Raw genomic sequence first — 26,336 nt, forward strand, 5'->3', positions numbered from 1 at the left:
ATTTGTGAAGAAAAACAACATTTCATCTACACATTGAGATAAGCTTATATAGGTAAAGTATACAGTTAAGCCAAAGGATTCACTGTGCCTTCCACATGTATGTTTAACATTAAAACAGGATGTATAAATAATACATTAATATCCAGTCATTTCATCCGTCCGGTTTAGTTTAATATGCAACTCAATTTTATAGGGGTCCCTACTCTGTCTCTCTTTCAGCTAAGGGGTCCTTGGCCTAAAAAAAAAAAAAAACCCTGTAGAAGATCCCTGATTTAAAGTGTAAAATCCCCATGAGACCTGGTCTCAGTGCACTTTACAATTAAAGGAAGACAGACTATCAATAATAACAGACGGCAACAAAACAATTGAACAGCATTGAAGCAGCAACAATAAACAATACGCAATATGCACCACAATATGTGGCTGGTCCACATATGAGAATAAGTGAAGGACACAGAGGGTTGCTATCTCCAGTTTGATACCAGTATACCATGCTGGTTCCACTCATGTGGGCACAACCTTGCCGTTTACAGTAATGTCAACCCGAACCCGGGTATTACACCCAGGAAAACAAAAGCTGTAGGCACCTTTAGGATTTTTAATTTAACTTCGAATTACAATACAATAAACCGAAAAGCTCTATTAAAAACATCAGATTATAACCTGGAGGACCATGTGGGGGAAGTGGAGGTCTCTGTAAACGAGGAAATTTGGAGCTCCAAAGATCCAACATTATGACGTACAGTACGTAAACACGACAGTCTATAATATTCCTACTTTATGACACTCCTCGGGGGTCTTAGGGAGCTGCGTGATGCCCTTACCTTTATATGAAGTGTGTTTATCGCGCTGGTTCTTATAGAAACAGGCCATTATAACTATATAGGAATGTCGATTTTTTTTTTTCTTGTGCACTTCCTGGGAATGAAAAACAAAAAGAGCCACGATAATTAAAACGACGTTGAAAAGCTAAACTGGTCTTTTATATTCGCCTGCATTCAAAAACTCTTTTGTGAAAGCTATGGTTTAAATAGAGCCGATGGGCTCTCATCTCTGTGCAGGTCGCTGCGGCCCAAAGGGCTGCGAGCGCCACCGTGTGGTCGAAAGGCTGAACCACGTTCAACCGGGTCTTGAAGTTCTTCTTCCTCACCATCCTCACCATCCTCACCATGGCTGAAATCAACTCAACAGATCCAGTCTATTGTTCAGTTAACACCAGCCTCAGGGACTGGAAGAACTATGATATCCAGGCATTGGTGGAAGAAGTATTCAGATCCTTTACTTAAGTAAAAGTACTAATACCACACTGTAAAAAACTACTCTCTTACAATTAAAAATCCTGCATTGAAAATGTTACTTAGGTAAAAGTATGTAAGTATAATGAGGAAAATGTACTTAAAGTACTCAATGCAGAAAAATCCTCACATTTTAGAAAGTGTAAAGGATCCAAACAGTTGTGTGTTTAATGGTCTAATCATTTCAGCTGGACTTGTAGGCCGTTATATTGTTGGGTAGTTTAATTGATAATAAAACATTGTATTTTATAAACTACATGTGTTTTCTGGGCAAAAATCTTAATTTGTAAAGTAACTAAAGCTGTCAGATTATGTAAAAAGTACAATATTTCTCTCTGAAATGTAGTGGAGTAGAAGTAGAAAGTGGCACTAAAGGAAAGACTGCAAGTAAAGTACATGCCTCAAATTTGTACTTAAGTACAGTGCTTGAGGAAATGTACTTCGTTCCATTCCACCACCTCATCCAGGTCATCAAAGCAAATGTTTGAATGTATGTTCTGCAGTAGGTTGAGGAATTCATTTCATTCCAGAAGATCCACATCCTCGGAAACCTTTTCAACACCTTGATGCCACATACAAGGGCCAAAACTAACAATTAGTTCCATGATCAATTCATCTGACATTTATTTTGTCGATTCAATCAATTCATTATGTAAAATGTTGTAAAACAGTGAAACATGACATTCCCCAGAGAGGGAGCCGACATATTCAAAGTGCTTATTTTGTCCAAAACCCAAAGTTTATGATCATAAAAAATAAAAACAAATTTCCACATTTTAGAAGCTGGATATTTTTGCTGGAACAATGACTCATTTCTCAATCATCGAGTCAGTTCTATTGATTTATTGTTCCAGCTTGTGCATTTAGGGTATTTTAGGATTTTACACCATACATTTAAAAGGCAGCAGACACATTTTATTCCCCATAGAATAAAGTGAGTTAAACTGGATTTCTATTTGTGTGATATCCCTAAATATTAGGTGTGGGAATCACCAGAGGCCTCGCGATACGATATCATCACGATACTTATGTCACAATAGAATATTATTGCGATTTTAAACATATTGCAATATTCTGTGATATATTGCAATTTATTACCTTTTTTCCAACTTCAAATTTTTCCCAATTTCAAATGATGTCCCCAAAAGGAAACTTTGTCAACATCTGTTTTATCTAAAAAGATAAATTTCTCTGTTTGTTCATCTCACTTCAATTTTATTGCTGCAAAATGGGATTGTCAAGCAGACAAACTGACCAATACATATATAATAAAAAATCGATACTTGGTGTCTGTGTATCGATATAGTATTGCCACGGAAAATATCGCGATACTATGCTGTATCGATTTTTCCCCCCACTCCTACTAAATATGTAAATTAATGAATGCACAACTTTTAGCACAATATGGTCCCTCAAACGCTGAGTATTTAGTGTGGGATGGAAAGGGAATTTGAAATTTCAGTTTGGTTTAAATAAAATTCTGCTATTAGATTATCTAAAAAAAAAAAAAAAAAAATCTTCTGATCCTGCAGGAACTTCTACCTGGGATTACATATCTGACCAAACATGGCTGTTTGGGCATTTTTCAGATCTGGCAGAAGGGAATCGTACTACTTGCCATGTTTGGTGAGGTTTTGTTTCATGCTGTTTAAACATGGATTTGTATTTATGTCCTGTCACAAAGTTTCCTTCAACCCACACAGCAAACAGTAACAGTAGCATTGAAATGTGTCCGAAATCAGTCACACAGATGTAGGCGTCCAAGCTGCACAGGGACTGTTTGATAACCCCGCAGTGGTAATGCAGGATATTGGCTGGGAAGGGGCTGGGGGTCTGCAGCGCTGAGAGATTGGCTTTGCACGGACGCCTTGTGACTTTAAGATCCTATTTGGTCCACTGGCTTAAAATCTAAAAAAAGGAAATCTTGGTACTAAGGTGCTTTTGACCAGATAAGTCGAGCTGGATGTGAATTTGTATTCTGAACCACAGTCTGGCAACATTTTTCACTTTCTCTAAACACTGAAGCGTTCCTCTGTTACATTTAATAGAACTGAGCTCAGGTTGAAAAACTGGCAAACACACTGTTGTGGACACAATACCATGAACACCTGCATAGTCTAATTCAATCAAATACAACAGTCCTGCATCAACCTTTTTTTGTTAAGATTTTAAGTTGTATTTTGTGTCAAAAATGTGAGGTTTTTCAGCTTTGTGTTTTTTTGATGCCATCGTTTTAAGAATTGTCTGGCTTTGTTGTAAGGAGTTAAGTTTTTCTGTATAAAAATACAAAAAAACACACTATATGTCTCATCTCTTTTATTTCAACAAATATTTTTTTTGGGCATATTACTGTAAGTTTCAGTGTATAAATAAGTTGAAAAAAGTATTTATCGCAGAGCTTTTGTGTTTAATTGCACGTGGTCAACCCCAGCATCGTGGGAAATAACTTATTTCAGAGCTTCTAAACATGACAATCTACGCCAGTCTCACCCCAGACTCTCACCCGTTTTCTTCTCCGTGCGTCCTGTAGCTGCTGTCCTCGTGCTCGGCGTATTCCTGAAGAGAACACGTGCAAACAATCTGAGCTCTCGCACAGCAGGTTTCATCAAACACAACGTGACTGTACAACACAAGAGGGATTGTTCTGCTTTCTTATGTTCTCACTGTTCGACTACGTCACCGATGACAGAGCTTAAAAATGGATTATAGAACAACCAAAATGTGTTTTTGATTTGTGGAATTTGCACGTTACGTGATGTTTGTGACACATTTCATGATGGTTTTATATTACACTGCCTTCCTACTCTTTCAGGATGTGTGTGTTGTTAAAAAAAAAGTCCCATGATTCATCTGGGATTTTCCTTCAGTAACACACACTCTTAATTTTTTTTATCAACTAATGAATTAAATGACACCGACATATTCTCCTCCAGTGTTACTGTTAATGCAATTTTCATTTAATTCATTTAGGGAAAATATATGTCACTAAAAAAACACATTGTTCTGTATGGTGCTGCCCATAAAATACTAAAAAGACAGCAATGTTTTTGTAATTTTTGCTAAAAGAGATGTGATGTACAGTAAAGATGTAAAGCGAAATAAAGAAGTTGACATACTTACCAGTAATGAATTTAAGAGTAATAAGTTTACATTTAGAGCTGATGGTTACAAGCGGTGAAAAACAATAGTGCAAAGATCAGATTTAGTCAATCTTTTCCTGCAACACATGAATGGTTACCGCAGTGTGAGGGGAAAGAAGCATCACAAAACAAAATTTTTAAAATGTAATAAATTCTGAGTTGTTTTATTTCATCATAAATACTCACAGCAGGTCTGTATTTCTTTTTGTGAATGTGGAATTTGTCCACAAAAAAACATTAATATCACACTGTTTTTGTTTAACTCTTTTATTGGCTTTCTGCACATACGTTTTCTAAGATGTTTTTTTTGTGTGTGTGTGTGTGTGTGTGTGTGTGTGTGTGCGTGTGCGTGCGTCTGGATGGATGTCAAATCTTAAAACATTTGAGGATGCCTTTGTTCCGTTTTAATCTACTTTTATACTTTGGTTACTGCTTTATAAGGCACAGCTCGATGACAAAAGTCTTCTGTATTAAAGTGTATTTTTAACTAAAGTCTAGGTTTGAATCAAGCTGATGTTCTACTGCTTTATATATTATTGTGACACACACCGAGACAGAGGAAGAGAGAGACACAGATGGAGGGGGAGAGAAAGAGACAGCGACCACATACAACACCATTTATTATTAACACACCCAATATAGCTAGACTGGACACCGCTCTCTCCTCTACCCGCCTACCCCCTCCCTTCCCATTAACACACACACACACACACACACACACACACACACACACACACACACACACACACACACACACAGAGCCCTCCAAGACCCTCCCCCTGACCCTGCGACCTAGGCACCATGGCAACCCTCTGACCCATCCCGCAGTTGCTGTGGTAACAACCTTGGAGCATGTCTGACCACTGCCTCCCCCCCCACCCCCCAAAACACATACACACACACATCCTATAGCCCTACAGCTGCCCCCCTCCTCCTGCTCCACGCCGAGCCGAGGCAAACCGATCGATATTCTATCACACAGAACAGTGGAGCGAGAGAGGAGGCCACGGGCCAGCCAGATTACTGGGAGGAGGGGGAGGAGGGGGGTTAGTGGTTGACAAAAAGAGAGTGTGTGTGTGTGTGTGTGTGTCAGAGGAAACGAAAAGGGTTTTAGGGAAGGAAAGGGATGTGTGTGTGTTGGGGAGGTGTGCAAAAAGGGGTTTTAGCGTGCGGGTGTAATCGCGTAGGAGATTGAGAAGATGCGTGTGTGTGTGTGAGATTTGGAGGAAAGAGGTGGTAGTGGGAGGGGGCTGAGAGTGTAAGTGGGTAGAAGATTGAGAGAAGGTGTGTGTGTGTGTGTGTCAGAGGAAAGGTGGTTTAGTGTGGTTGTTATGGGGGATAAGAAAGGGAGGTGTGTGTGTGTGTGTGTGAGCATCATAATGAGTGGAGCTGCAGCGCTATAAGGCATCTACTCTCTTTTTTAGTCTAACCGATGTTTGATAACAGATTCACAGCTCTGTGTGTGTGTGTGTGTGTGTGTGTGTGTGTGTGTGTGTCCATATGAATGAAATACTTTTATTCAAGTGTCACACACCCGAGGGTGCCCAGCCCACACGGGCTTATAAGATGGGCCTATTATTTATATTACAGAGAGAGAAGAGAGAACACAAAGGAAAGCGAGCACAGCACACGATAATGTTAAATGATTTTAAATTAAACAACATACACGTTGAAGTCTAATGTTTGTAAAGATGTACTGAGTTTTGAATTGAGTGACTTCATGTACACCTACAGTGGAAGAAGTATTGTATAGCATAGTATAGTATAGGGAAAGTCTCCCATTCAAAATCCTACTTGAGTAAAAGTACAAAAGTATTAGCAGCAAAATGGACACGGCTTTAGATTACTGCAAATCACTGTGTAATTATTTATTCTACACAGGGTATCAATACAATACTTATCGGTACATGTAAGTACAAGGGAAGAAGAGAAACGTGAGGGGTTAAGGTAACAAATTTGTGTTTAGGAGGGACCTAGAAATCAATCACACTGTGTTGTAGTTTTTTCTTTTAAATTAAACACTACCTTTTCAATATTTACAGGATACAGTATTATTATTAAAATATTATATTTAAAGCAATCAGTTAACAGTGTTTATAGTATATTATATCATCAAAAAAACTAATATTTACATTTGGTTTATCATACACTAATTTCCCCTTTAGTTAGAACTATGCAAAGTAGAGTTATATATTATTATTTTATTTCAGGTTTATTTCACAGGGACAATGCACACTAATAATACATATAAAAATGTAAAATGTGCCAGAATTAGCCAAAAGGCTATTTTACATCTGCTGTCCCTGGACAGATCGTACAATGCCACACCTAAAAAGATAAAAGGATTATAATAGTACATACAGGTTTAGCCCAATACAAGTAAAATTAGTTTTACTTTTTATTAATATAGTTTAATGTTTTAGATGTTTTCTTTTTTTACATTATTGTTGTTACTGGGAACAAAACATTTGGATTGGCTGGGATAAAAAATGTATAACTATAAAATAGTATACAGCACAAGTATGTTTATATTGATTAAATACTGGGCTGTCTTCTATTATTTACCGCACTTCTCACTGTCATTTTAGTGTAGTGACAGGGTGTAATAAAGTTCACTGTATCAACGTTGGAAAGGTTTTTTGTTTTTGTTTTTTAAATTAAGCTTTCATAGCTGCTGTGTAGGGACATTAGGTATTAATTCTGCAGGTACCCTGTTTCTACCTTGTACTTATTCAACATGTACAGGGCAATTAAAAAGTATTTACAGTGTAATTTAATTCTAGGTCCCCCTAAACATTTTTTTTTTTTTTTTTACAGTACCCCTTGTTTCCAGCACTTCACTTGTTTCTATAGGTACCCAGGAAGTATTCCATTGATGCACACTTGCATACATATTTTTTCCCTAACGGGGCTTTTATCTGTTTTATCGTACATGCAATTACATGTTTTGTATGAATTACACCAAACTAAACTACATATTAATATTATTGACCTGGGGGGTAATACATAATAATGTGTCTGTGTTTAGGAGACAAGTGGTTAACTGCAGTTAATAAACAACAGGAAGAAATCATAAAAGGTTGCACGAAACTCCTGACAGAAAGAAAACCAATGAACTCATAAATGAGGTGACCTATATCCCTGGGTTAGAAGGGTGTGTGTGTGTGTGTGTGTGTGTCAAGTGGGCAGGAGCACTCATTTGCTCTGTGAGCCTTGAAATAGTATTCATGAAACACGGATACTGTGGATGGAGACACACACACACACACACACACACACACACACACACACACACACACACACACACACACACACACACACACATACAAAAGTAGAAGCGTAAAACTATCGAACCCAAACAGAGTCACGGACTGTTCCTGACTCTGGGCTTTTATTAATAACTTTTTTTTTTATAATTAATTTCAATTCAATCAATCAATTTGTGTTATTTTGAATGGGGTAAAAGTGAAAAAGGTCTCTAACTAGCTACATTCTAGCTACTAAAAAATTCAACTCTGAATTCTGCAGGTCTGGCATGTGATAATCTTTATTTAAATTATTATAATATAATTCATTATCTTTTTGAAATTGGCGTAAATGGTCTAAACTGTTAACTACTAATCACACAGGGTCTTGCTAATTTCATGTAAGCATTAGGTTTACCGGTTGCATGCTACTATTAACAATTTGCTTTATATTTCATCTTCTAAAGTTACAGGCTCGAAGATTTGTTGTCTTTGGTTTTTAATTGCCTGTAGCATAGTCTGTAAAAAAATAGGGTCTGTAGTCATCGCTCTTCTTCTGTTTATATGCTAATAATAACCGTTTACTCACAACGCTAGCAGAGACTGGAAAAACACAGTATGCTGCTTCGAGCGAGGGGTCTTATCATTTCTCTATTTTGTATCCTGGGTATCCACAGACACCGAGTTCGCAATACTGCAAATGCAAGGGCTTGTATCAGTGGGCCATAGGCTCAATTATCGTTGTGTTTCCTCATTCGGCGATAGATAGTGACTTAAAGCTATAGTGCGTAGTTTGTTTCCCCCATGAGGAATTTTAAGTAATGACAGCAACACTGTTGTTGCATCCACATGATACAAGCCTTCTGTGATCGCTCCCCCCCCCTTCCTCCACGCAGTTGCTTGTAGCCAAGGAGGACACGGAGGATTTGTGTGCTTTGTATCAACTCATTTGGCAATGGCTTGAATGTAACGGACATTCAGTAATATAAACAAGTTACGCACTAAAGCTTTAACAGACATTTATTTGAATGAAAATAAAAGTTAACTCGGACACAATCTGTTGTACACTTACTTGAGTCAGAAGGGATGAACAGTTCAGGAAATAAACCTCTTTTTTTTTTTTTTTACCCAGTGGTGGATTCCAAAGCCAAGTAGGATGACGAACCTGCAAATAACAGTTGTAAAGAGGCTCTGTAATACAAGGTGGAGCAACAGTGTTTCTATAGTGCTACATGATGGTTATAGACTATGTTCCTTGAAGACGTATCTGTGTGCCTTTACCAGTGTTGCGGTTATTCCAACCTCAAGCCAAATATTGTCCTGGTCCTTCCGTTTGTTCAAATCATGACATATCCCCCCGAAGGCTGTTTAATCCCTATGGAGACACACAAGCTTTCCCTGTTCATGTGCAAGACGCAGCGTTCTCAAACCAACAAACCAACAGGGAGTTACTGTAGCCCTGACTGTTGATCGGGCAGATAAACACAGTGAACAGGCCATGATAAAGCAAGCTTTATATGGCAGTGTGAAACATTCCTGAGACGTCTCCGCTATCCTGAGACGTAACAATTTCACTAAAAGGTTCATGCAGTCATTTTTCTGGTGCTTTTGATCATATAGCATGTTCTTGTTCAGCAGAAGGAGTGGCCCACTTGTTATTTCTTAGCACTTTCAGCACTTCTCATCCACGTTGGCTTAAAAGTGTTAAGATTGAAAGTTCATGCTTGTGCTTACATTAGCAAACAAATAAACCACAAGGTCCATTTAGCAGCTGCCCCGAAGCTTTCGATCGTCTCACACAGGGTTTCTGCATGTTTCACCAAGTCAAATCCAAGACTTTTTAAGACCGTTTTAAGATCATTATAAATGAAATTTAGGACCTATACCATGGCATAAAAACAAAACAAAAAATGTCAATATCAGAGTCCGGACACATCGCTAAACTTGCACTTCCCCATAGCTAAAGAATAAAATCTGTTCCGAAAGAGACTTGCGCTGCTGTGCAGTTGGCTGCAATATAAGTTGCATGTTGGTCTCATTTGTAGTCGTTAATGCAGCAAATTATATTTGGAGTAGGAAAAGAAAGAGCTACACCACGGAATAAAAAAACATTGTAAAGCGCTGCGGGAGCATTTCAATGAGAAAATGTATACCTGTTTGTTGAAATTATTTAAGACCTAGAACACAATTCTTCAGCAAATGTAAGACTTTTTAAGGCCTAATATTGAAATTTGAGATTTTTTTAGACCTTGTGGAAACCCTGTCTCACATGATCTTCATTAGCAGGTCAAGATTTCAGTCAAGAATAGTTTTTATCTCAAATGTTTCTGACAACATGGACATGAAGTACTTAAAGCAGCCATAATGTGCAGCTACCCTCAGCTTTACGGAGCTTTATAGTGAGTTTCAGCTCATTGATTAGCTGTCCAGCCCTCAACTTTAGTTTTTGTTCACTCTCATAGCGTCGTTTTCAATAAAAGAAACTTCTTAAAAGCCACTATACACTACCTGCTCATCCCCAAACAGCAGACAGACTGGACAGACACAGTTAGCAACTAGCTGGTGAACATTGTGGAGCATTTAGCAGCTAAAGAGTCAGATATTTACCTCAGGAGTTAGTAGGCCAAAAACTGATTTAAAAGAGAGCGAATACTGGACTTAAAACATAATGATGCTCCGTGTTTTTGTTTGCTAAAAAGGTCTCCATATCAACTCTAAAGTTAATGATGTATCAATGTTGTGTTTCAACATTTTATAGTCCATGGTTTCAACTTGTGTCTGCTGCCCCCAAGTGGCAAAAATCTGTTATTTTAGGTTTTAGGTAATAAAAATAAAAGACATTTAAAACCTACATTGCCATGACAACTGGGCACCCTCTAACTGCTGAGGAAGATTAAGTGGTGAGACCTTTTATGTTCTTGAAAATATGAATGTGATACCTGGGGAGTCTGTCGAAGTCCTCACGTGAGTGTTGAATTGATGGATGCTGTGTCATCGAAATCAATGAGCCTGTTGTCCATTACAGAAATGAAGTGTAGCATCTGGAACAAAGACGGTTCTTCAATCCTGCTTCATACGTCTTCCGGTAATCTGAACCATAACATTTCTGCTAAATTATGTCTACAAACATAATGGCATATGTCTAGAAACGTCATGTGTTAAAGTGCTCATATTATGCTTTTTGGCTTTTTCCCTTTCCTTTATTGTGTTATATATCTTTTTTGTGCACGTTATAGGTTTACAAAGTGAAAAAGCCCAAAGTCCACCCCAAAGGGACTTACCATCTCCAACAGAAAACACTGTTCTTAAACTGCCCTCATACTCTGCAACTGACTGGCTAGTAGTCCTTACCTAGCTACTGAGCATGTGCGACTCCCAACCAAGATGGTACAGAAGTGAGATGCCTCACTCTGTAGCTAAAACAGAGAGCTCAACACACAGGGTGAAAAGAGGAGCTGCAGCAATGTGCAGTACAACAAAAAGATGGTATTTTTTGAAAATTAAACCATGTAAACCTATTCTGATATAACTTCTAAATACAATTATGAACCTGAAAATGAGTATAATATGAGCACTTTTCATTTTCCTCTAAAGGTAGGGAACAGATGACTTGACACTGCTGCCATAAATAAGACTTGGTCAGAGCATTTATTTCCATTTTCTGCCAAAACTCCACACAAAAACATACTGGAGACCAAGCTGAAAAAGAGAGATCCTTCTTTTTTATTTCATTTTGTTGTTTGTTTTTTGCTGCTGTTTCGCAAGTTAAAGTACAGTGCCTTATTCCATATTTCCACTGATTTAAATAATGAAATCGGAGAGAAATCTCTTTTTCTGAGGACACAGAAAGATTGTATTTTTGGGTGAAGTCGGGTGGGGTTGAGGGCGGAGGTTGCGGGGCAGGGGCAAGGAAGGGTGGGAGAATAAGAGGAGGCAGGTGGTAAAAGTGGGTGTTTACAGGGATGGAGGGTTTGCACCGTGTTCACAAACAGACAGAACAAACAGGGATAGATAGACAGGCGAGGGGGGGGGGGGGTGGGGGGGGGGAGAGAGAGAGAAAGAGAAGAGGAACAGACAGTGTCCCTTATCATGTCCGAAAACAAGCAGCTCTCAGACCCCACTCGCAAATTAACAACTTTTACGAACAATTTTGTTTCTTAAAAAACACGTCGTCTTTTTAGAAAACAACAACAACAACACAAGCAGAAAAAAACACATGGGGGGGGAGGAGGAGGGAGGGAGGGAGATAGAGAAGGAGGGAAGGAGTCAGAGAAGGAGGGAAGGAGTCAGAGGAAATGACCTTTTATCCACCCTGTTGAGGACGTGAGCGAGTGCTCAAGGTTTATGAGAGATTGATTCTTTATTAATAGGAGAGGAGAAACAAGAGGAAGAAGAAGAGGAGGAGGAAGAAGAGAAGCAGGAGGAGGGAGAACGGCAGTAGAAGACTGGCAGTGAGTACATAGGAATAGAAAGAGAGAAAAGGAGGGAAGAAGGAAAAGAAGTAACGTCGTAGTTGGCAGTGATTAAAGAGCTGGATCTCGGTGGCTTTTCTCTGGCAGGACAAAAAAACCCCGAACAGACGCCACCCACCCGCTCAAATCGCCAGTTAAGAATCTAAAACGGAAGCTGCCATGTTGTTGTTCTGCTTGGCAAGAGTTGTCGCAGTGGAACAGGTCGGGTTTGGTCTTTATTCTTGTGATTCTAACCTTTTATTCGATTCCACACAGCGGTGTAGTTTGAGTACACATATGAAGAGTGGCTGCAGCTAACAGTGCAGTAATAAGCACCGGCACATCAGTGTTACTGGCAGACTAGTGCTGTATAGACTTTGGATAGGAAAAAAAACAGGACCCCCCCCTACCCCCATCTCTACTCCTCTGTCGTTGGTCCTCGCATCGTCTTGCCGTTTGATTTTTTTGTTTCTTTAGGGGATGAGGATGGAGAGGAGGAAGAGGAGTTTGAGTATGTTGACAGGAGAGGAGGGATGGATGGAGGGAAGGAGGAAAGAGACAGAGGGAAGGGAGATAGAGAAGAAGGGATGCGTTCAGGGGAGAAGTAAATGATGCTTTGATAATTTAATAGTATGTCTCTCTTTCCACCCAGCCTGTAGAGACGTAGAGAAGAGAAAAAGAGGGAAACAAGGAGAAAGATACAATAGTTATATAACAAATTATTTAATTAACTGATTGAAATTAGATCAAAATATTATTTTAAATGATAAGGTCCTGGATGATATTATCCTGCACGTTGTAAAAATGTGTAGCTTGATGCAGTGGTACTAAAAATATAAATGATTGATCTGTGATCTAGGTTGTGTATAACTAATGTGATGTTTTTCCATCACATTTATTCTTCTTTTCAGCCTGTAAAGATCCATACTGACATGTAAATAAATGTGTAACATGTGTACAGTAGTTGATGAGGCGAATATCTAACCTATTTCATAAACATTGAAAGTGGTTAACTTTCAGGCTGCAGATTCACACACAACAAAATGCTTGTTGTTCGAAAAAACATTTCATTCATAGTCTGTTCAGTGCACCACACTACTGTGCAGCTGAGATAGTACACGTGTACAGTGTGTTTGAGTGTGCATGTGTGTGTGTTATCTTACCTCCGGGGTTTCGGCGAAGGATGAGTTTTCGGATCTCATCGTAAACAAAGATGAGGAAACTGTACGGGAACGCACAGAACCACCAACTGGGCCTGAGAGAGAACGGAGGGAATGATGGAGAGTGAGAGCAGTGCCCGGGTCAAAACTGGGAGACAGCGATGAAGAACACAGCACTCATTAAAGGTGCAGTAGGTAAGACTTATAAAACTAACTTTCTGTCATAGTTGCTGAAACTGACCCTATGTTCCAGTAGAACTACATGAAGCAGGTCATTTAAAAAAAAGAAATCTGGCTCCTCTGGCACCACCTACAGCCTGTAGTGTGATTTGCCAAAATCCACAGCTCCCTGTTCAGATGCACCAATCAGGGCCGGGAAGGGGGGTGTCTAACTGCGTGTCAATCACTGCTCAGGCACACGCATTCATTCTCCCTTGTGGGGGGAGGGGCTTAGGAGACCGTTTTGGGCTTTAGCAGAAAGGGGGGAGGGACTGAGAAGTTGTCGATGTTCAAATTTTTTGGCCAAGTCCTGGATCTTCACAATCCTACCTATAGCACCTTTAAGTACTAATTACCTTTCTTAAAAGTAAACAATATTTAGTTTATTACTAACCAATAAAGGTTGTGATATTTGCTGATGTGGGCATGTTAAGACCACTGAAATATAATATGAGATGTATGACAAAAACTTGGCTTCAAAGCAACACAAGAGAAAATGGATTGTATTGTGATTTTAGGACAAAGTCATGGGATCACAATAACACACTCTTTTGTAATGCAGAGTAAAGCATCTTCGGACTGCATGTCATGGTAATGTTATGACGTGTTACTGTACTTACTTGAGCGGGTACATCCGGAGTGCCACGTCCATACCAGGGGTGTAGGACAGGAAAGCAGCCAGAGCTGTTTCCTCAAACAGACCAAAGATCAAAATCTTATTCCTGCAAGACAAGTGCAAGTGAGTTAATTACAGTGCACACATGGTAGAGATGTGAGGGATAAAGGCAGACAAAGTAAGCAAAGTATCAGGTGTGAAGGAAATTCCTAATTAAAGATGGCAAGGGGAGGAATCCACAGCAAAGGAATTAATATCCCCTGCCATCGAAAAGACTTGGGATGGTCATCTGGTGTCTCTATGCTATTCTATAAACAGAGGACTACATCCTTGACTATCTAAGCCTACTTTTGGATCATAAAATGGCTTCAAAGTTGATTTTCTGCAGGCAGAATTTGAGGACAGCTGTAGCAGCGCCAATATCTGGGTTTGTGTGCCTGGACTAACAATTGTTGCCTGCAGAACAGAGCGGCAAAGAGAAAAGATGGAAAGAAGATGGAGGGGAATACACAAACATAGGCCATAAATTGGAGCCATAAATTAAAGGCTAGAGTGATATTTCTTTTTACTGTATTTTACATTATTAGCTCGTTAATACTGATGGAGTAAAAACTGCAATATTTCCCTCTGAAATGTATACAAGTATAAAGTAGCAGAAAATGGAAATACTAAAGTATAGAACAAGTAACTCAAAAGTAAATGCAAATAAGTTCCTTTCCACCACTGATAGCCTACAGTATCTGCATATAGTTTACAATTTCTACATAGTGTTACTACATTTAGGAGGTCAGACAGCTCGTACTGTAAGCACAAGCTAAAGTTAGCATGTCTCACATTTAAAGTTAAAGACGAGGCACAATGAGAATACTGCTGGATGTTTTTACATTTTCCAAAATGAGGTGAGCTGACGGTTGATGTTGTGGATGAACAACAAACATTAGCTTTTGGCTGGGAGGAGGGTCTGGCTAGTCCACACAGCATTCCGGGATGGGAGAAAAACGTGCTCTGGTTTATTGGCATGTCTTTAAACCAATCACAATCGTCTCTGCAAAATAGCCTCGGGAAGGAACTTGTTTTGGTCGAACATGTGTACGTTCAAAGGTTGTTTTAGTGGTGCAACAGAAAACTCAGATTGGACAGACAGTCTAGCTAGCTGTCTGGATTTACCCTGCAGAGATCTGAGGAGCAGTTAACCATAGTCCTCACAACTCCACCAGAGATTAATTTCCAACACAAAGAAAGCGGAAGGTAGCGGACATCTGGCCGAGTGAAATCCGGCGGAATTTCCGTCAGCAACGGAGCAATCCCGGAAGTGTAACGTCGTGGACTAGCTTTTGGCCATCATTATCGACATGGTAGGTTGTTTACCTGTCTAACAAATAACACATTGAATTGTTTGACTTACTTCATGCCCTGCTGGAACACAGAGTTACGTCTGGTCTTGCAGATGATGACATCTGCCCACTGAACCACCACAATACTGACGAAGAAGGCTGTGTGGCAAGTAAACTCCACAATCTTACGCTGCTCATAGGTCTGTACAGAGAAAGAGGACGAGGGAAACACAATGTGTGACTTGCTTTTTCATTTATATCCATGTTTAGTTTTTTTTATCATTCAAAGATTATTAAAATAATTAACTGATTTGGGAGCTTTGTATGAGATAGCTGGTATAATATCACGACACACAAGAGGGGAATGTGAAAAATAGAGACAACCCTCTATTGTTAGTCTCGCATTGCCAGACCTTCCTCCACACCGCTGCGAAGGAGGGTCTGGCGAGTCCACACAGCATTCCGGGATGGGAGAAAAATGTGCTCTCATTTATTAACATTTCTTCAAACCAATCACAATCGTCTTGGGCGGCGCTAAGCGTCGTACGGAGCAACGGTGCCGCTGCAAAATAGCCAAGGGAAGGAACTTGTTTTGGTGAAACGTGTGTACGTTCAAAGGTTGTTTTAGTCGTGCAATAGAAAACTCAGATTGGACAGAGAACAGAGATCTGGAGGAGCAGTTAACCATAGTCCTCATAAATCCACCCGAGTTCATGTCAACACAAAGAGAGCCCAAGGTAATGGACATCCGGCCTAAATGAGTGAAATCCGGCGGAATTTCCGTCGCCAACGGAGCAATCCCGGAAGTGGAACGTCGTGACTATAGACTACTCTATTGTGAACAGAGCTATTCTATCAGGTCACTCAAACAGAGCTCTTCCATACAAGCAGGGGAACACTGATTGTGTGTCAGCTCATTCATACCCATTGCTGCCCGTAGCTGTCCTCCAGGTCGTTGTTGGAGCGATCGTCCCAGTGGAGCCGGATGCCGACAAGCAAAGACGGCAGGAAACCATTTTCAGCCATGATGACAAAATAGGCAAAGAACCCGCCAAGAGCTTGGATCATACCTGCAGACACAGAGTTTAGGCACTCATTGATTAGGTTTATCTGACAAAGTAAAATCCTACACGCCCGTAATGATCTTCGAATATTATGACGTGATGATATGCTGTAGAAAAACTACAGAAGGGAGTAGGGATGTTGTGATTGACTGGCCACCATCGGGAATTGGTTGGCATTTACTAAACGATATTAGATATGTTGCATTAAAACATGCTGATTAGAAAATCAAAATTTCAACACAGACTATCGATGGCACTTTTGCCTACAATGAAATCAAGTTGTATGTAACAAGATATCTTTGGGTTACCATTGTCTAAGAACACACTGGGCATGATAGCATGCTGTGAGCTAACAGAACCTATGATTATAGTTTTGTTGTGTCAGAGTTTTGTAGGACCAGTGCAAGGCAGTGTGTTATAAACAAAACCTATTCGGTGCATGGCACAGATTTGGGGCCAGTAAAGGCTGTCAGATTTCTGGTCTCACATGCTGATAATAATTGATAATAATATCTATAAAGATATAGTATCTAAAAATGACTACAAAATAAACAGACTCAAAATACTACACACAGCAACTTTAACACAGATCCCAGTCAGTACTGTATGTTCACTAACACAAACAAGGCACCTACCAATCTGTCCATAGGCGATACTGATGAGTCTCTCGTTGACCAGTTTGTCCCTCAGTGGGTTCCTGGGCTGGCGCTTCATGATGTCACTCTCTGCTGCTTCATAGGCGAGAGAGATGGCGGGTACCTGACGGAGGAGACAGCAAGACATTGTTGATTAATTTGTGATTCAATGTATGTGCAGTTGGCCATGTCCACAGTGAAAGCATTTATTTTCTGGGTATGTTTGCTTTGGTTTATTTTACCATACAGCAATACACTTTCCAGGCATGACAAACTGGACTGGTCCCACACTGCCACCTAGTGTCCTTTTTGTGTACGTACTTTTGTGTACATACCTTTTAGGCATAACCTAGGCATGAACTCAACTTCAGGTTAATTCATTGTGATGCTCAATGGTCTTAACTTAATTCTAACTTGGAAGTGAATTCCCCAAATTGTGGTTAATACCACAGTATCACTACTATCGTGCTCTTTCAGATTCTAGTAAATACTCCCGGATTTCATTCTTCCAATTCATGTTGTTAATTATGCAGCAAAATTGACCTGTGTCTTTCCCAGATGATAATTACCAGGCATTACTGCACATATTTTGCCAACTGATTACCTGTCTGATATGTATACAGTTCACATGTTTGTGTACAGCTGAGCTTCACTGGTTCACTGTGCACGCATGAGTGTTTAAAGGTCAAGCATGTACAAGAGCAAGAGTGTGTGGGGCCACCTGCGACTGGAAAATGTGGGTTGTGCATTTGTATTGCCTGACTGGACACAAACACATTAGAGCTGTAAGCTACAGTATGTGGGTGTGCCTGGTGTCTCAGTGTGTCGCTGGCCAGTTATGTTTCTATGTTTGAGTCCCTTACCATGTCAGTTCCCAGGTCGATGCAGAGGATGGTGATGGTGCCCAGAGGCAGCGGGATGTTGACCAGGATGAAGAACAGGAAGGGGGTGATCTCTGGGATGTTGCTGGTCAGAGTGTATGCAATGGATTTCTTCAGGTTGTCAAAGATCAGACGGCCTGTGAGGATAAACGTGGTGTATCAGGGTTTCTGCAGGTTTCAACAAGTCCAATTAAAGACTTTTTAAGAGCTTTATGAATGAAATTTAAGACCTTTATCGTGACATAAAAGTACGACGAAATGCAGTCACAAAAGTACTTGCAAAATAAATCAAATAAAAATTGAATAAAAGCAACAGAGTAATATTGATTTGTACATATACAGCAAATTATATTTGGACTAGCGAAAGAATGAACTACAACACCACGGGATGAAGAAAAACATTACATGAACGTAGGACATTTTTAAGACCTGTTTAAAATTATTTAAGACCTAGAACACAATACTTTTGCAAATTTAAGACTTTTTAAGGCCTAAAATTTTGATTTTGAAATTTTAGACTTTTTTTTTTACACCTTTTAAGACCCCGCGGAAACCCTGTGTATACATTACATAAATATAGACTGCTGAACAGGTGAAACCCTTAAATAAGAAAGATGATGGAAATACTACTTTATGTAAAGCAGATCCCACACCTAAGTCAACACCGCTAGCTCTTTAAATACATTATTGTTAATAACTCATTAACATACACAGATGTCTTTCTTGCTATTCCATCTTATTTATTGTCACAATTCTTTACCGTACCTTCTATTATTTTAGTAAAAAAATAACACTAAAAGACAATTAACAAAAAGACATACACAAAATCTTTATTGCCCACACTATTTTAAAATGCATTTCTCCTCTCAAACATTAACTGCTTATGTACTGTCTGAAATATAATGAGTAGTATAGTAGCAAGTATGTGCAAGTACATGCATCATGTGTAACGTGTCATCAGGAAATCATAGGTTAAATCCTGTTATGATTTAATACTATAAATACAATTTAATTGAAATTCTTCCTCCCTTTATCCCTCCATTCTTTCAATATTTTCCTCTTCACAGCCCTTTTTTTTCTCCCTTCTCGCGTTTATCCCTCACCTTCTTCTACTCCAGTGACAATGGAGGCAAAGTTGTCGTCCAGCAGGATCATGTCGGCAGCCTGTTTGGACACGTCTGAGCCAGAGATTCCCATGGCGACGCCGATGTCAGCCTTCTTCAGGGCAGGAGAGTCGTTCACACCATCCCCTGTCACAGCCACGATGGCACCCTGAGAGAAAAGGGGGACACACAGTTTAGGGTTTTCATTCAGATTCAGGTTGCACAATGCTAAAAAAAAACATGCACTTCTTTTTTCATCATCACATGCACTTGTTTGCAGGTGCATATTTACTTTTACCTTTGTGCACATGTATGTGAATGTGTCTGTATGTATAATAAATGTACCTGTCTCTGGCAGCCTTCTACAATGATAAGTTTCTGCTGTGGGGAGGTCCTGGCAAAGACGATCTCTGTGTGGTTCCTCAAAATATCGTCCATCTGCTCTTGACCGAGGTCTTTCAGATCTGTACCGTGGATTACACAGGCCTTGGCATCCCTACACAACACAACACCAAATCATAAAAGCTTCTGTCGTATAAAGGTGCTGTAAAGTCAAAGGCTACATTGAGCAACTACCGTATTAAAAATTAGGGCTGCACAATTAATCGAAATTGTATCAAAATCGCAATATGAACTAGTGCAATATCCAAATCGCAGGGGGGCGCAATATAAGGCAAAATATGTGTCAGACCATTCTAAAATAAAGTACTGTGGTGCTGCAGAGATGTCCTGGCCTACAAATCGTATCTAACAGAGTAAAGAAAAAATCTTTGTTTAGCACAGATCCTCGAAAAAAAAAAAAAAAAAAATCACACTTCAATCATTTTTTTTTAATATATATATTTTTCAATGAAAATGAGAATAATGATACAAAAATGATCATTCCCTCCAATATCGTGAATCATATCGCAATCGCAATATCAGTCAAAATAATCGCAATTAGATATTTTCATAATATCAGGTGCAGCCCTAATAAAAATTTGCGTAAAAGTCCCACTTCCATCCTGTAGTGCTTTGGCAATGCAGGTGAGGCTACATGTAAACTTACATTTTCTTTTTCTTACCTTGGGTTGACCTGGCTGACAGGGATGTTGAGGCGTGCAGCAATGTCTTCCACTGTCTCGTTGCCCTCGGAGATGATGCCCACACCCTTAGCAATGGCCTTGGCTGTGATTGGGTGGTCACCCGTCACCATAATAACCTGAAATACAGGTGGTAGATGAAGAGGTAGGTGATAAAACGGAAGGAGAAAGAGACAACATGTAGGATCAAGTAAGAGGAGAAAGGGCCAACAGGTAGCATAGAAGGAATATGAAAGGGGGCGGAAAGAGGATGTAACAGACGAATGACAGAAGTAGGAGACAAAGAGAAATAAAATACAATTCACACTGTTAACAAAACATTACTTTAACCCTTGTGTTGTCTTCCTGTCGACCATGCAACTTTGTGTTTTTCTGGGTCGAAATCTCAACATTTCATTGTTCTTTTTCTACACTTTTCTCAACGTGTTTGTCGATTTTATTCCAATTGTTTTTGTAACTTTTTTAGTTTTTTTAATTATGTTTTTGTCAATTTTTTAACAATTTTCTTTGTTTTCCGATGTTTTTTTTCACTTTTTTCCAATTTTTTTGTCACTTTTTTTGTCACCTTTGGTGATATTTTTGATGTTTTTTTTGTCACTTTTTTCAGCGTTTAAAAAATATATGTTTTTGTCGATTTTTTTTCCTGTGTTTTTGTAGCTTTTTCCAACATTTGTCACTTTTTTCAACGTTCCTTTGTCATAGTTCTGATCCAGAACGTTTTTGTAAACAAATTTGACCCAAGGACAACAGGAGGGTTACAAATGTGCGTGACAGTCATCCACATCCACAGCCTTCACATTCAGGTGGGTGCTATGTTCTACTTTTCCAGGCCTTTAAATGGCAGACTTGTAGGGTGCCCACCTTGATGCCAGCGGAGCGGCATTTGCCCACAGCGTCAGGCACGGCAGCACGGGGAGGGTCAATCATGGACATGAGGCCTACGAAGCAGAGGTTGTCGGTCTCGAAGTTGACGTCATCTGTGTCAAAGGCAAAACCTTTGGGATACTTGTCCTCTGGCAGTAACTTGTGGCAGAAACCTGGAGGAATTAGGGATGAACATACATACAGAAACTTCTATGGATTTCTTGCATTGTACAAACAGGACAACACCATACAATAGAATAGAGGATGTACCAAAACTGTATTGCTAAGTTCTAATTCCAAATCATGACCCTATGCTAAATTACCACTGTTTAGGGCTGGATCTGAATATTTGAATATTCGTTCGATGGGTAGGTATTCGATTTTCAATTTTGGGAATCGAATATTCGTTTTTTGGAAAAAACCTGTGTGTAGGCTGAATTTACTGTGGTGTTTTGTTGGTATTAAGCCACTAATTAATGCAGCGCTATGTCTTCCATCTCAGCCAAGAACGGATAAATGTTGAGTTACAAGCAGTTGGATGTTTGTAGAGGTCTGTATGGTTATACTGTAGCAGCCTGGTATCGTTTTCAGGCGATTTGATAAAGGTAAAGATAGTACAACCGTTCATAACGCTAACGCTCTAGTGGGGCGCTGGCTGGCTGAGCGTTCATTCACACACATAGCGTTGTTTGTCACTTGACAGTCTGACAAAAACGCCAGATTTTTTATGCCTGCAGCAAAAAGTTAAGTCCGATTCAACTTTTGGAGAAAAGCAACCCAACATCAACCTGCGCTGGACAATCATGTAACCTGAGATCAGACTCGTCAGTCCGTATCGCGGCGTGTGAGTCCAGTTAACATTACTTTAAACAGGAAACATCACTGCCTCTATTGCTGCAACAAAGTTTTAAACACTATGGAGGTAAAAAAAAAAACGAAACACAAGTACTGAACTGCGGGGGAGCTTGTGTAACAATAGGTGACCGTCTGTTGCAACAACAAAGCAAAGTCGCTTTAACTCTCGCTTTCTCTTTTCTTTTTCTCCGCTGCCTTCACGTGCGGTGGAAAATTTTGACACCCCCCCCCCCTCCGCTGCTGCCGCCGAAGCTTCGAATATACTCTGAAGATAAGTACTAGGGGTGTTGAAATTAATCATTGCATCGCGATGCGGACGTGGATGATTCTGCATCGATGCAGTGACAGGCAATAATCAATTATTGCCTACTGATGTTGCTTGTTGATTTTCAGTTCGCTGTTTTTTTTTTTGTTTTTGCCATTTGTCTGTTGTCTTCTGTTTTCAGACTCCGCTACATTCAGGAAGTGTCTTTTTAAGAGCGGATGCAATAAAAATGGGAGTTCATATATATCTGACTGCTAACATTTGTTGATGAAAACCATGTGTAGCAATATACAATAAATTTTGGGAGGTGGCGCATTGTGATGCATCGGGATATCGAATCGTTGACAGGATAATCTTAACTGAATTGAATTGTGAGGCCAGTGAAGATTCATACCCCTAATAACTACCAGAGCTTTAAAAAATGGTATTCGGTATAGCCCTACCACTGTTTTCCTATGCTCTATCATCCTTACCCAGTACTCTCTCTCCCAGTCCTCCCAGTTCCAGATAGGCGTTCTGGAAAGCCTCTTTCATCTCATCGTCCATGGGCTGCTCTTTGCCCTGCACCATGATGGTGGAGCTGCGGTCCAGGATCCTCTCTGGGGCTCCCTTCATCACCAACAGGTAGCGGTTGTCGTTTTCATCATCATTTTCATGAACTGAGAGCTGATGGGAACAGATTTCAGTGTTAGCATCAGAACCATTTAAGAAGTGAGTACAGTAGGCTGCTTCCGAAACCGCTTACTCTGCACTACATACTCAATATGCGTACTATCGTCCAACATGCTTTTGTGTGAATAAACAGCAGTAGATATCTTTTCGGACGTACCGAAATAAAATCACCACGTCACTTCCTGAGAGCCTCCTTGCCGGTTGGAGACGCGTAACCATGGTAATACGTGCCAACCTCAACTCTAACAGCGTCGCCAGATAATGCTTAAATTACTGGAAAAGGACTCGAAAAACTAGTCACACGGTCACAGGTGACAAAACCGCAGATTTTGAATATGTAGAAAAGTAAATTAAAGCTTGAGGTTACAGAGCTGTCTTGGTTGTTGTCCATTTGTCTGTTATAAACTTTGTCGTCACTACTGCCTTGCATTGTGGGATATTTATGACGGTGTAGTGTCCAGTGTTTGCATACTGTAATATTTCACCGGAAAAAAGTATGCAATTCATGTACTATTTGTTTCATACTAAGGTTTCGGACATCATACTGTTTTGTACTGCAACTAGTGTTTTTAGCCCATTTACTACAAATCTTCGTAGAGCATCTGCATTATTTGTTAGCTGCACGAGTAAGACAAGGGGACGAACCTGGTACTTGTTGGTGGAGTTGAAGGGGATCTCAGCCACCTTCTTGTTCTTCTCCCTCATAGCTTTGACGGAGCCACAGGACAGCTCAATACACTTCAGCAGGGCTGACTCAGAGGCGTCGCCGGCCACGTCACGCTTAAGGATGGGCAAAGCATCCTGGCCAGCTTTGAACACAGCACGGTTGCACAGAGCAGCGATGCGGGCCAAGTACACCCATGTTGCGGAGCTTTTGTCGAAGGAGGAGCCTAGAGAATGATCAGAAAAAAAAGGAACATTTATTGACAGGTGCCTCAGCCTATCCCATTCACCTAAGCATCCACCCACCTTGTCCCACCTCAACTACAGTCAGGCACCCTGCTGTGAACTGTTCCAGTGCAGGGAGTAAACCAATATCCTATTCTGAAAACATTTCTTCAGCTGTTCAGTGTCATGGTTTAAAATCAACAGGCCATGTAACTGAACATGCTGTGATTTAATTGGTGGTAAGATAGAGTTAAATGTGCAGCAAGGACGAGCTCCACAACATGCTTAGACCAATGACTTGATAAAAATAAAACAGATCAGCGTTTGAGGTTTCCCCCAAAAATACATTTTATAAGCCTTTGGTGCTTGGCTGATGTTTATTTTGGATGCTGGAGTAATTAATGCTGCATTAGAGAAGGACATAAGGTCATAATACTCTTTATATTTTGCAGGAAGATTTAAAGCATGCTGCATGAAAGCAGAGAGAGAGAGAGAGAGAGAGAGAGAGAGAGAGAGAATATCTCACCAGACTGATCTTCGGTGGTGTCGGCCTCGTGGATCTGGTTGTCGAACCACATGTGGGCCACAGTCATCCTGTTCTGGGTCAGGGTGCCCGTCTTGTCAGAGCAGATGGTGGAGGTGGAGCCAAGAGTTTCCACAGCCTCCAAGTTCTTTACCAGGCAGTTCTTACGAGCCATTCGCTTAGCAGTCAGCGTCAGACACACCTGAGGGAGGAGAGATGAGAGAGACCAAAGCAAAGAAGGAGACAGAGGAATGGCAGAGAGAGGACATAACAGCAAGGAGAGACGGAAAGAAAGGAGGAAAGGAATGGTTGACGATAAGAAAAGAAAAAGGAGAGTAGAAAACAAACCAAAGGAGAAAAAGAAACAATAATTAGTATCTAAGGGGTAAACAGCGCAGATGAGCATCTCCAGTTACTGAACTAATGCCAATGAGCAGCCACTTCAGTGCCATACTGTACCTGAAACAACCAACCACACCCGAGAACCAACCCGCCCTGACACCTGGAGACGTTCATCCTGCTCATGAAAATGTTCTCTAAAGCAAAATGCACTACAATCAAAACCTCCTTACAAAAATAAAAATGCAGCCCAAACAGCAATGCAAAGAAAGAAATGAGGCATGAACAAGTGAAGTGATGAAGCAGAGCAGCAGTGCATTATGTCATCATGCTAAGTATGGCCCATACTTAGGACCCATGGGCCAAACAGAACTAGCCAAGGCCAAGCAGAGGAGGCCGAACTCAGTTCATGAAGCTGACTAGTCATTAGCCTAATATCATTACATTAGCTAGCCGTTGTCTTTGCAGACAGCACCACGACTGTCCTGGAAAAGAGAGAGAGACACATACACAGAGGAAGATGGAGAGAGAGAACACAAACACACAAACACATATGGGGCTGCTTTGGGAGGAATAGAGAAGAGAAAGATGGAAAAAGAGATATACAAAGACAATATAGCACCTTCACTACAGATACAGGTAGTGACACAGGGAGAACGTTAAACACAAAGATACACACAGAGATGCACAGAGACGAACAGCAAAAAACACAAGCACAGAGATACGGAGAGCAGCAGACATGACAAGACAACATCAGCCTGAACACTGTACACACAGTTAGACATGGGTCAAACTACAAACTTCTTGGGAATCTGGCAATCTAGGAGTGCAAAATAATCATCCAAATCCCACAATCCACATTAGAGTGTAACATTTTAAAAGCTGTTAACCGTTTTCCCTGATTTTGTGTAGCTTCTTTAATTTTTTTCTAATATATGAAATATAAAGTATATGGAAATACTGTTTGACCCAAGTCTGCGCAAAACACTGGGAACTGAGGAGGAAACCAAACACACAACAACTGTGAAGAGAATTAGACACAGACAAACAGCTCGAAATTAAGGAATTATGCAACTGGTGAACAACCCTGCAAACACACGCACACATACTAGCAATACTAACATTCCTGTCCCTTTTACAAATGAAAAAATACAAAACAAACTTTAATTAAACCGATTAAACAAGACTAGGTCAAAACCTGTTATATGGCTGGACCGTGTATAGTCAATATACTTAGTTGTGGCCAAATTGTTACAGGGATAGTCAGCGGTGGTGTATATAACGTGAATATAGATATTAAATGTTTATCTGTAAGGGTGCTGACCACTTACGCGATATGAAACTACTAGATGAACACATTGAAAAAGACTGAAATGCAATGAATAAGGAAAACCAATATATTTAGGTATGGGTACCAAATCCCGGTAATTAATGAGACATGGGTCTAAAGCTTTGGCATTCATCATCACGCTGCAGCCTCTCCCATACTCTGTGTGTTAATAATTATGTAGGTCGATGATGTCATAGGACCTCAGCAGATGGAGGAGGACAGCACACATACAGTTTGAAAGGGCAATGACTAATGGGGAAACACCAAAACTGACGTAGTCACACTTATTACGAGCAATGGTGGAACTTCATCTATCAGTGAGAGCGACTCCGTGACTCAGCGACAGAGGTATAGAATTTCGAGGTCCTAGGGCTG

At 40.2% G+C, this 26,336-nt stretch overlaps 1 protein-coding gene and 1 long non-coding RNA gene across 3 annotated transcripts in view; both read right to left on the reverse strand.

Moving 5' to 3' along the window:
* Positions 1-3,484: 3,484 nt before the first annotated feature.
* On the reverse strand, positions 3,485-10,874 carry LOC118493073. The gene is made up of 3 exons (XR_004895023.1): positions 10,620-10,874; positions 8,753-8,845; positions 3,485-3,851 (listed from the first exon to the last, which is right to left on the reverse strand). It is a non-coding gene; the product is annotated as an uncharacterized LOC118493073 (long non-coding RNA).
* A 431-nt stretch (positions 10,875-11,305) lies between these two features.
* Positions 11,306-26,336, reverse strand: part of atp1a3a (ATPase Na+/K+ transporting subunit alpha 3a) — a 36,167-nt gene continuing 21,136 nt past the window's right edge. Inside the window, exons 1-15 of one of the 2 annotated variants that reach the window (XM_031295586.2) lie at positions 25,076-25,094; positions 24,296-24,494; positions 23,527-23,771; positions 22,683-22,875; positions 21,087-21,262; positions 20,208-20,344; positions 19,489-19,639; positions 19,144-19,312; positions 18,023-18,177; positions 17,160-17,283; positions 16,385-16,530; positions 15,532-15,662; positions 14,131-14,232; positions 13,295-13,386; positions 11,306-12,784 (exon numbers count right to left, since the gene is read on the reverse strand). In XM_031295586.2, coding sequence (XP_031151446.1) covers positions 12,756-12,784; positions 13,295-13,386; positions 14,131-14,232; positions 15,532-15,662; positions 16,385-16,530; positions 17,160-17,283; positions 18,023-18,177; positions 19,144-19,312; positions 19,489-19,639; positions 20,208-20,344; positions 21,087-21,262; positions 22,683-22,875; positions 23,527-23,771; positions 24,296-24,467 — 2,022 coding nt within the window. In that variant the 5' untranslated portion in view covers positions 24,468-24,494; positions 25,076-25,094 and the 3' untranslated portion in view covers positions 11,306-12,755. Of the gene's footprint in view, positions 12,785-13,294; positions 13,387-14,130; positions 14,233-15,531; positions 15,663-16,384; positions 16,531-17,159; positions 17,284-18,022; positions 18,178-19,143; positions 19,313-19,488; positions 19,640-20,207; positions 20,345-21,086; positions 21,263-22,682; positions 22,876-23,526; positions 23,772-24,295; positions 24,495-25,075; positions 25,095-26,336 lie in introns of those variants that run through there. The other variant, XM_031295585.2, reaches the window with a different exon arrangement.

Source organism: Sander lucioperca, chromosome 14, assembly GCF_008315115.2.
Source record: "Sander lucioperca isolate FBNREF2018 chromosome 14, SLUC_FBN_1.2, whole genome shotgun sequence".
In the NCBI taxonomy this organism is placed as follows: Eukaryota; Metazoa; Chordata; class Actinopteri; order Perciformes; family Percidae; genus Sander; species Sander lucioperca.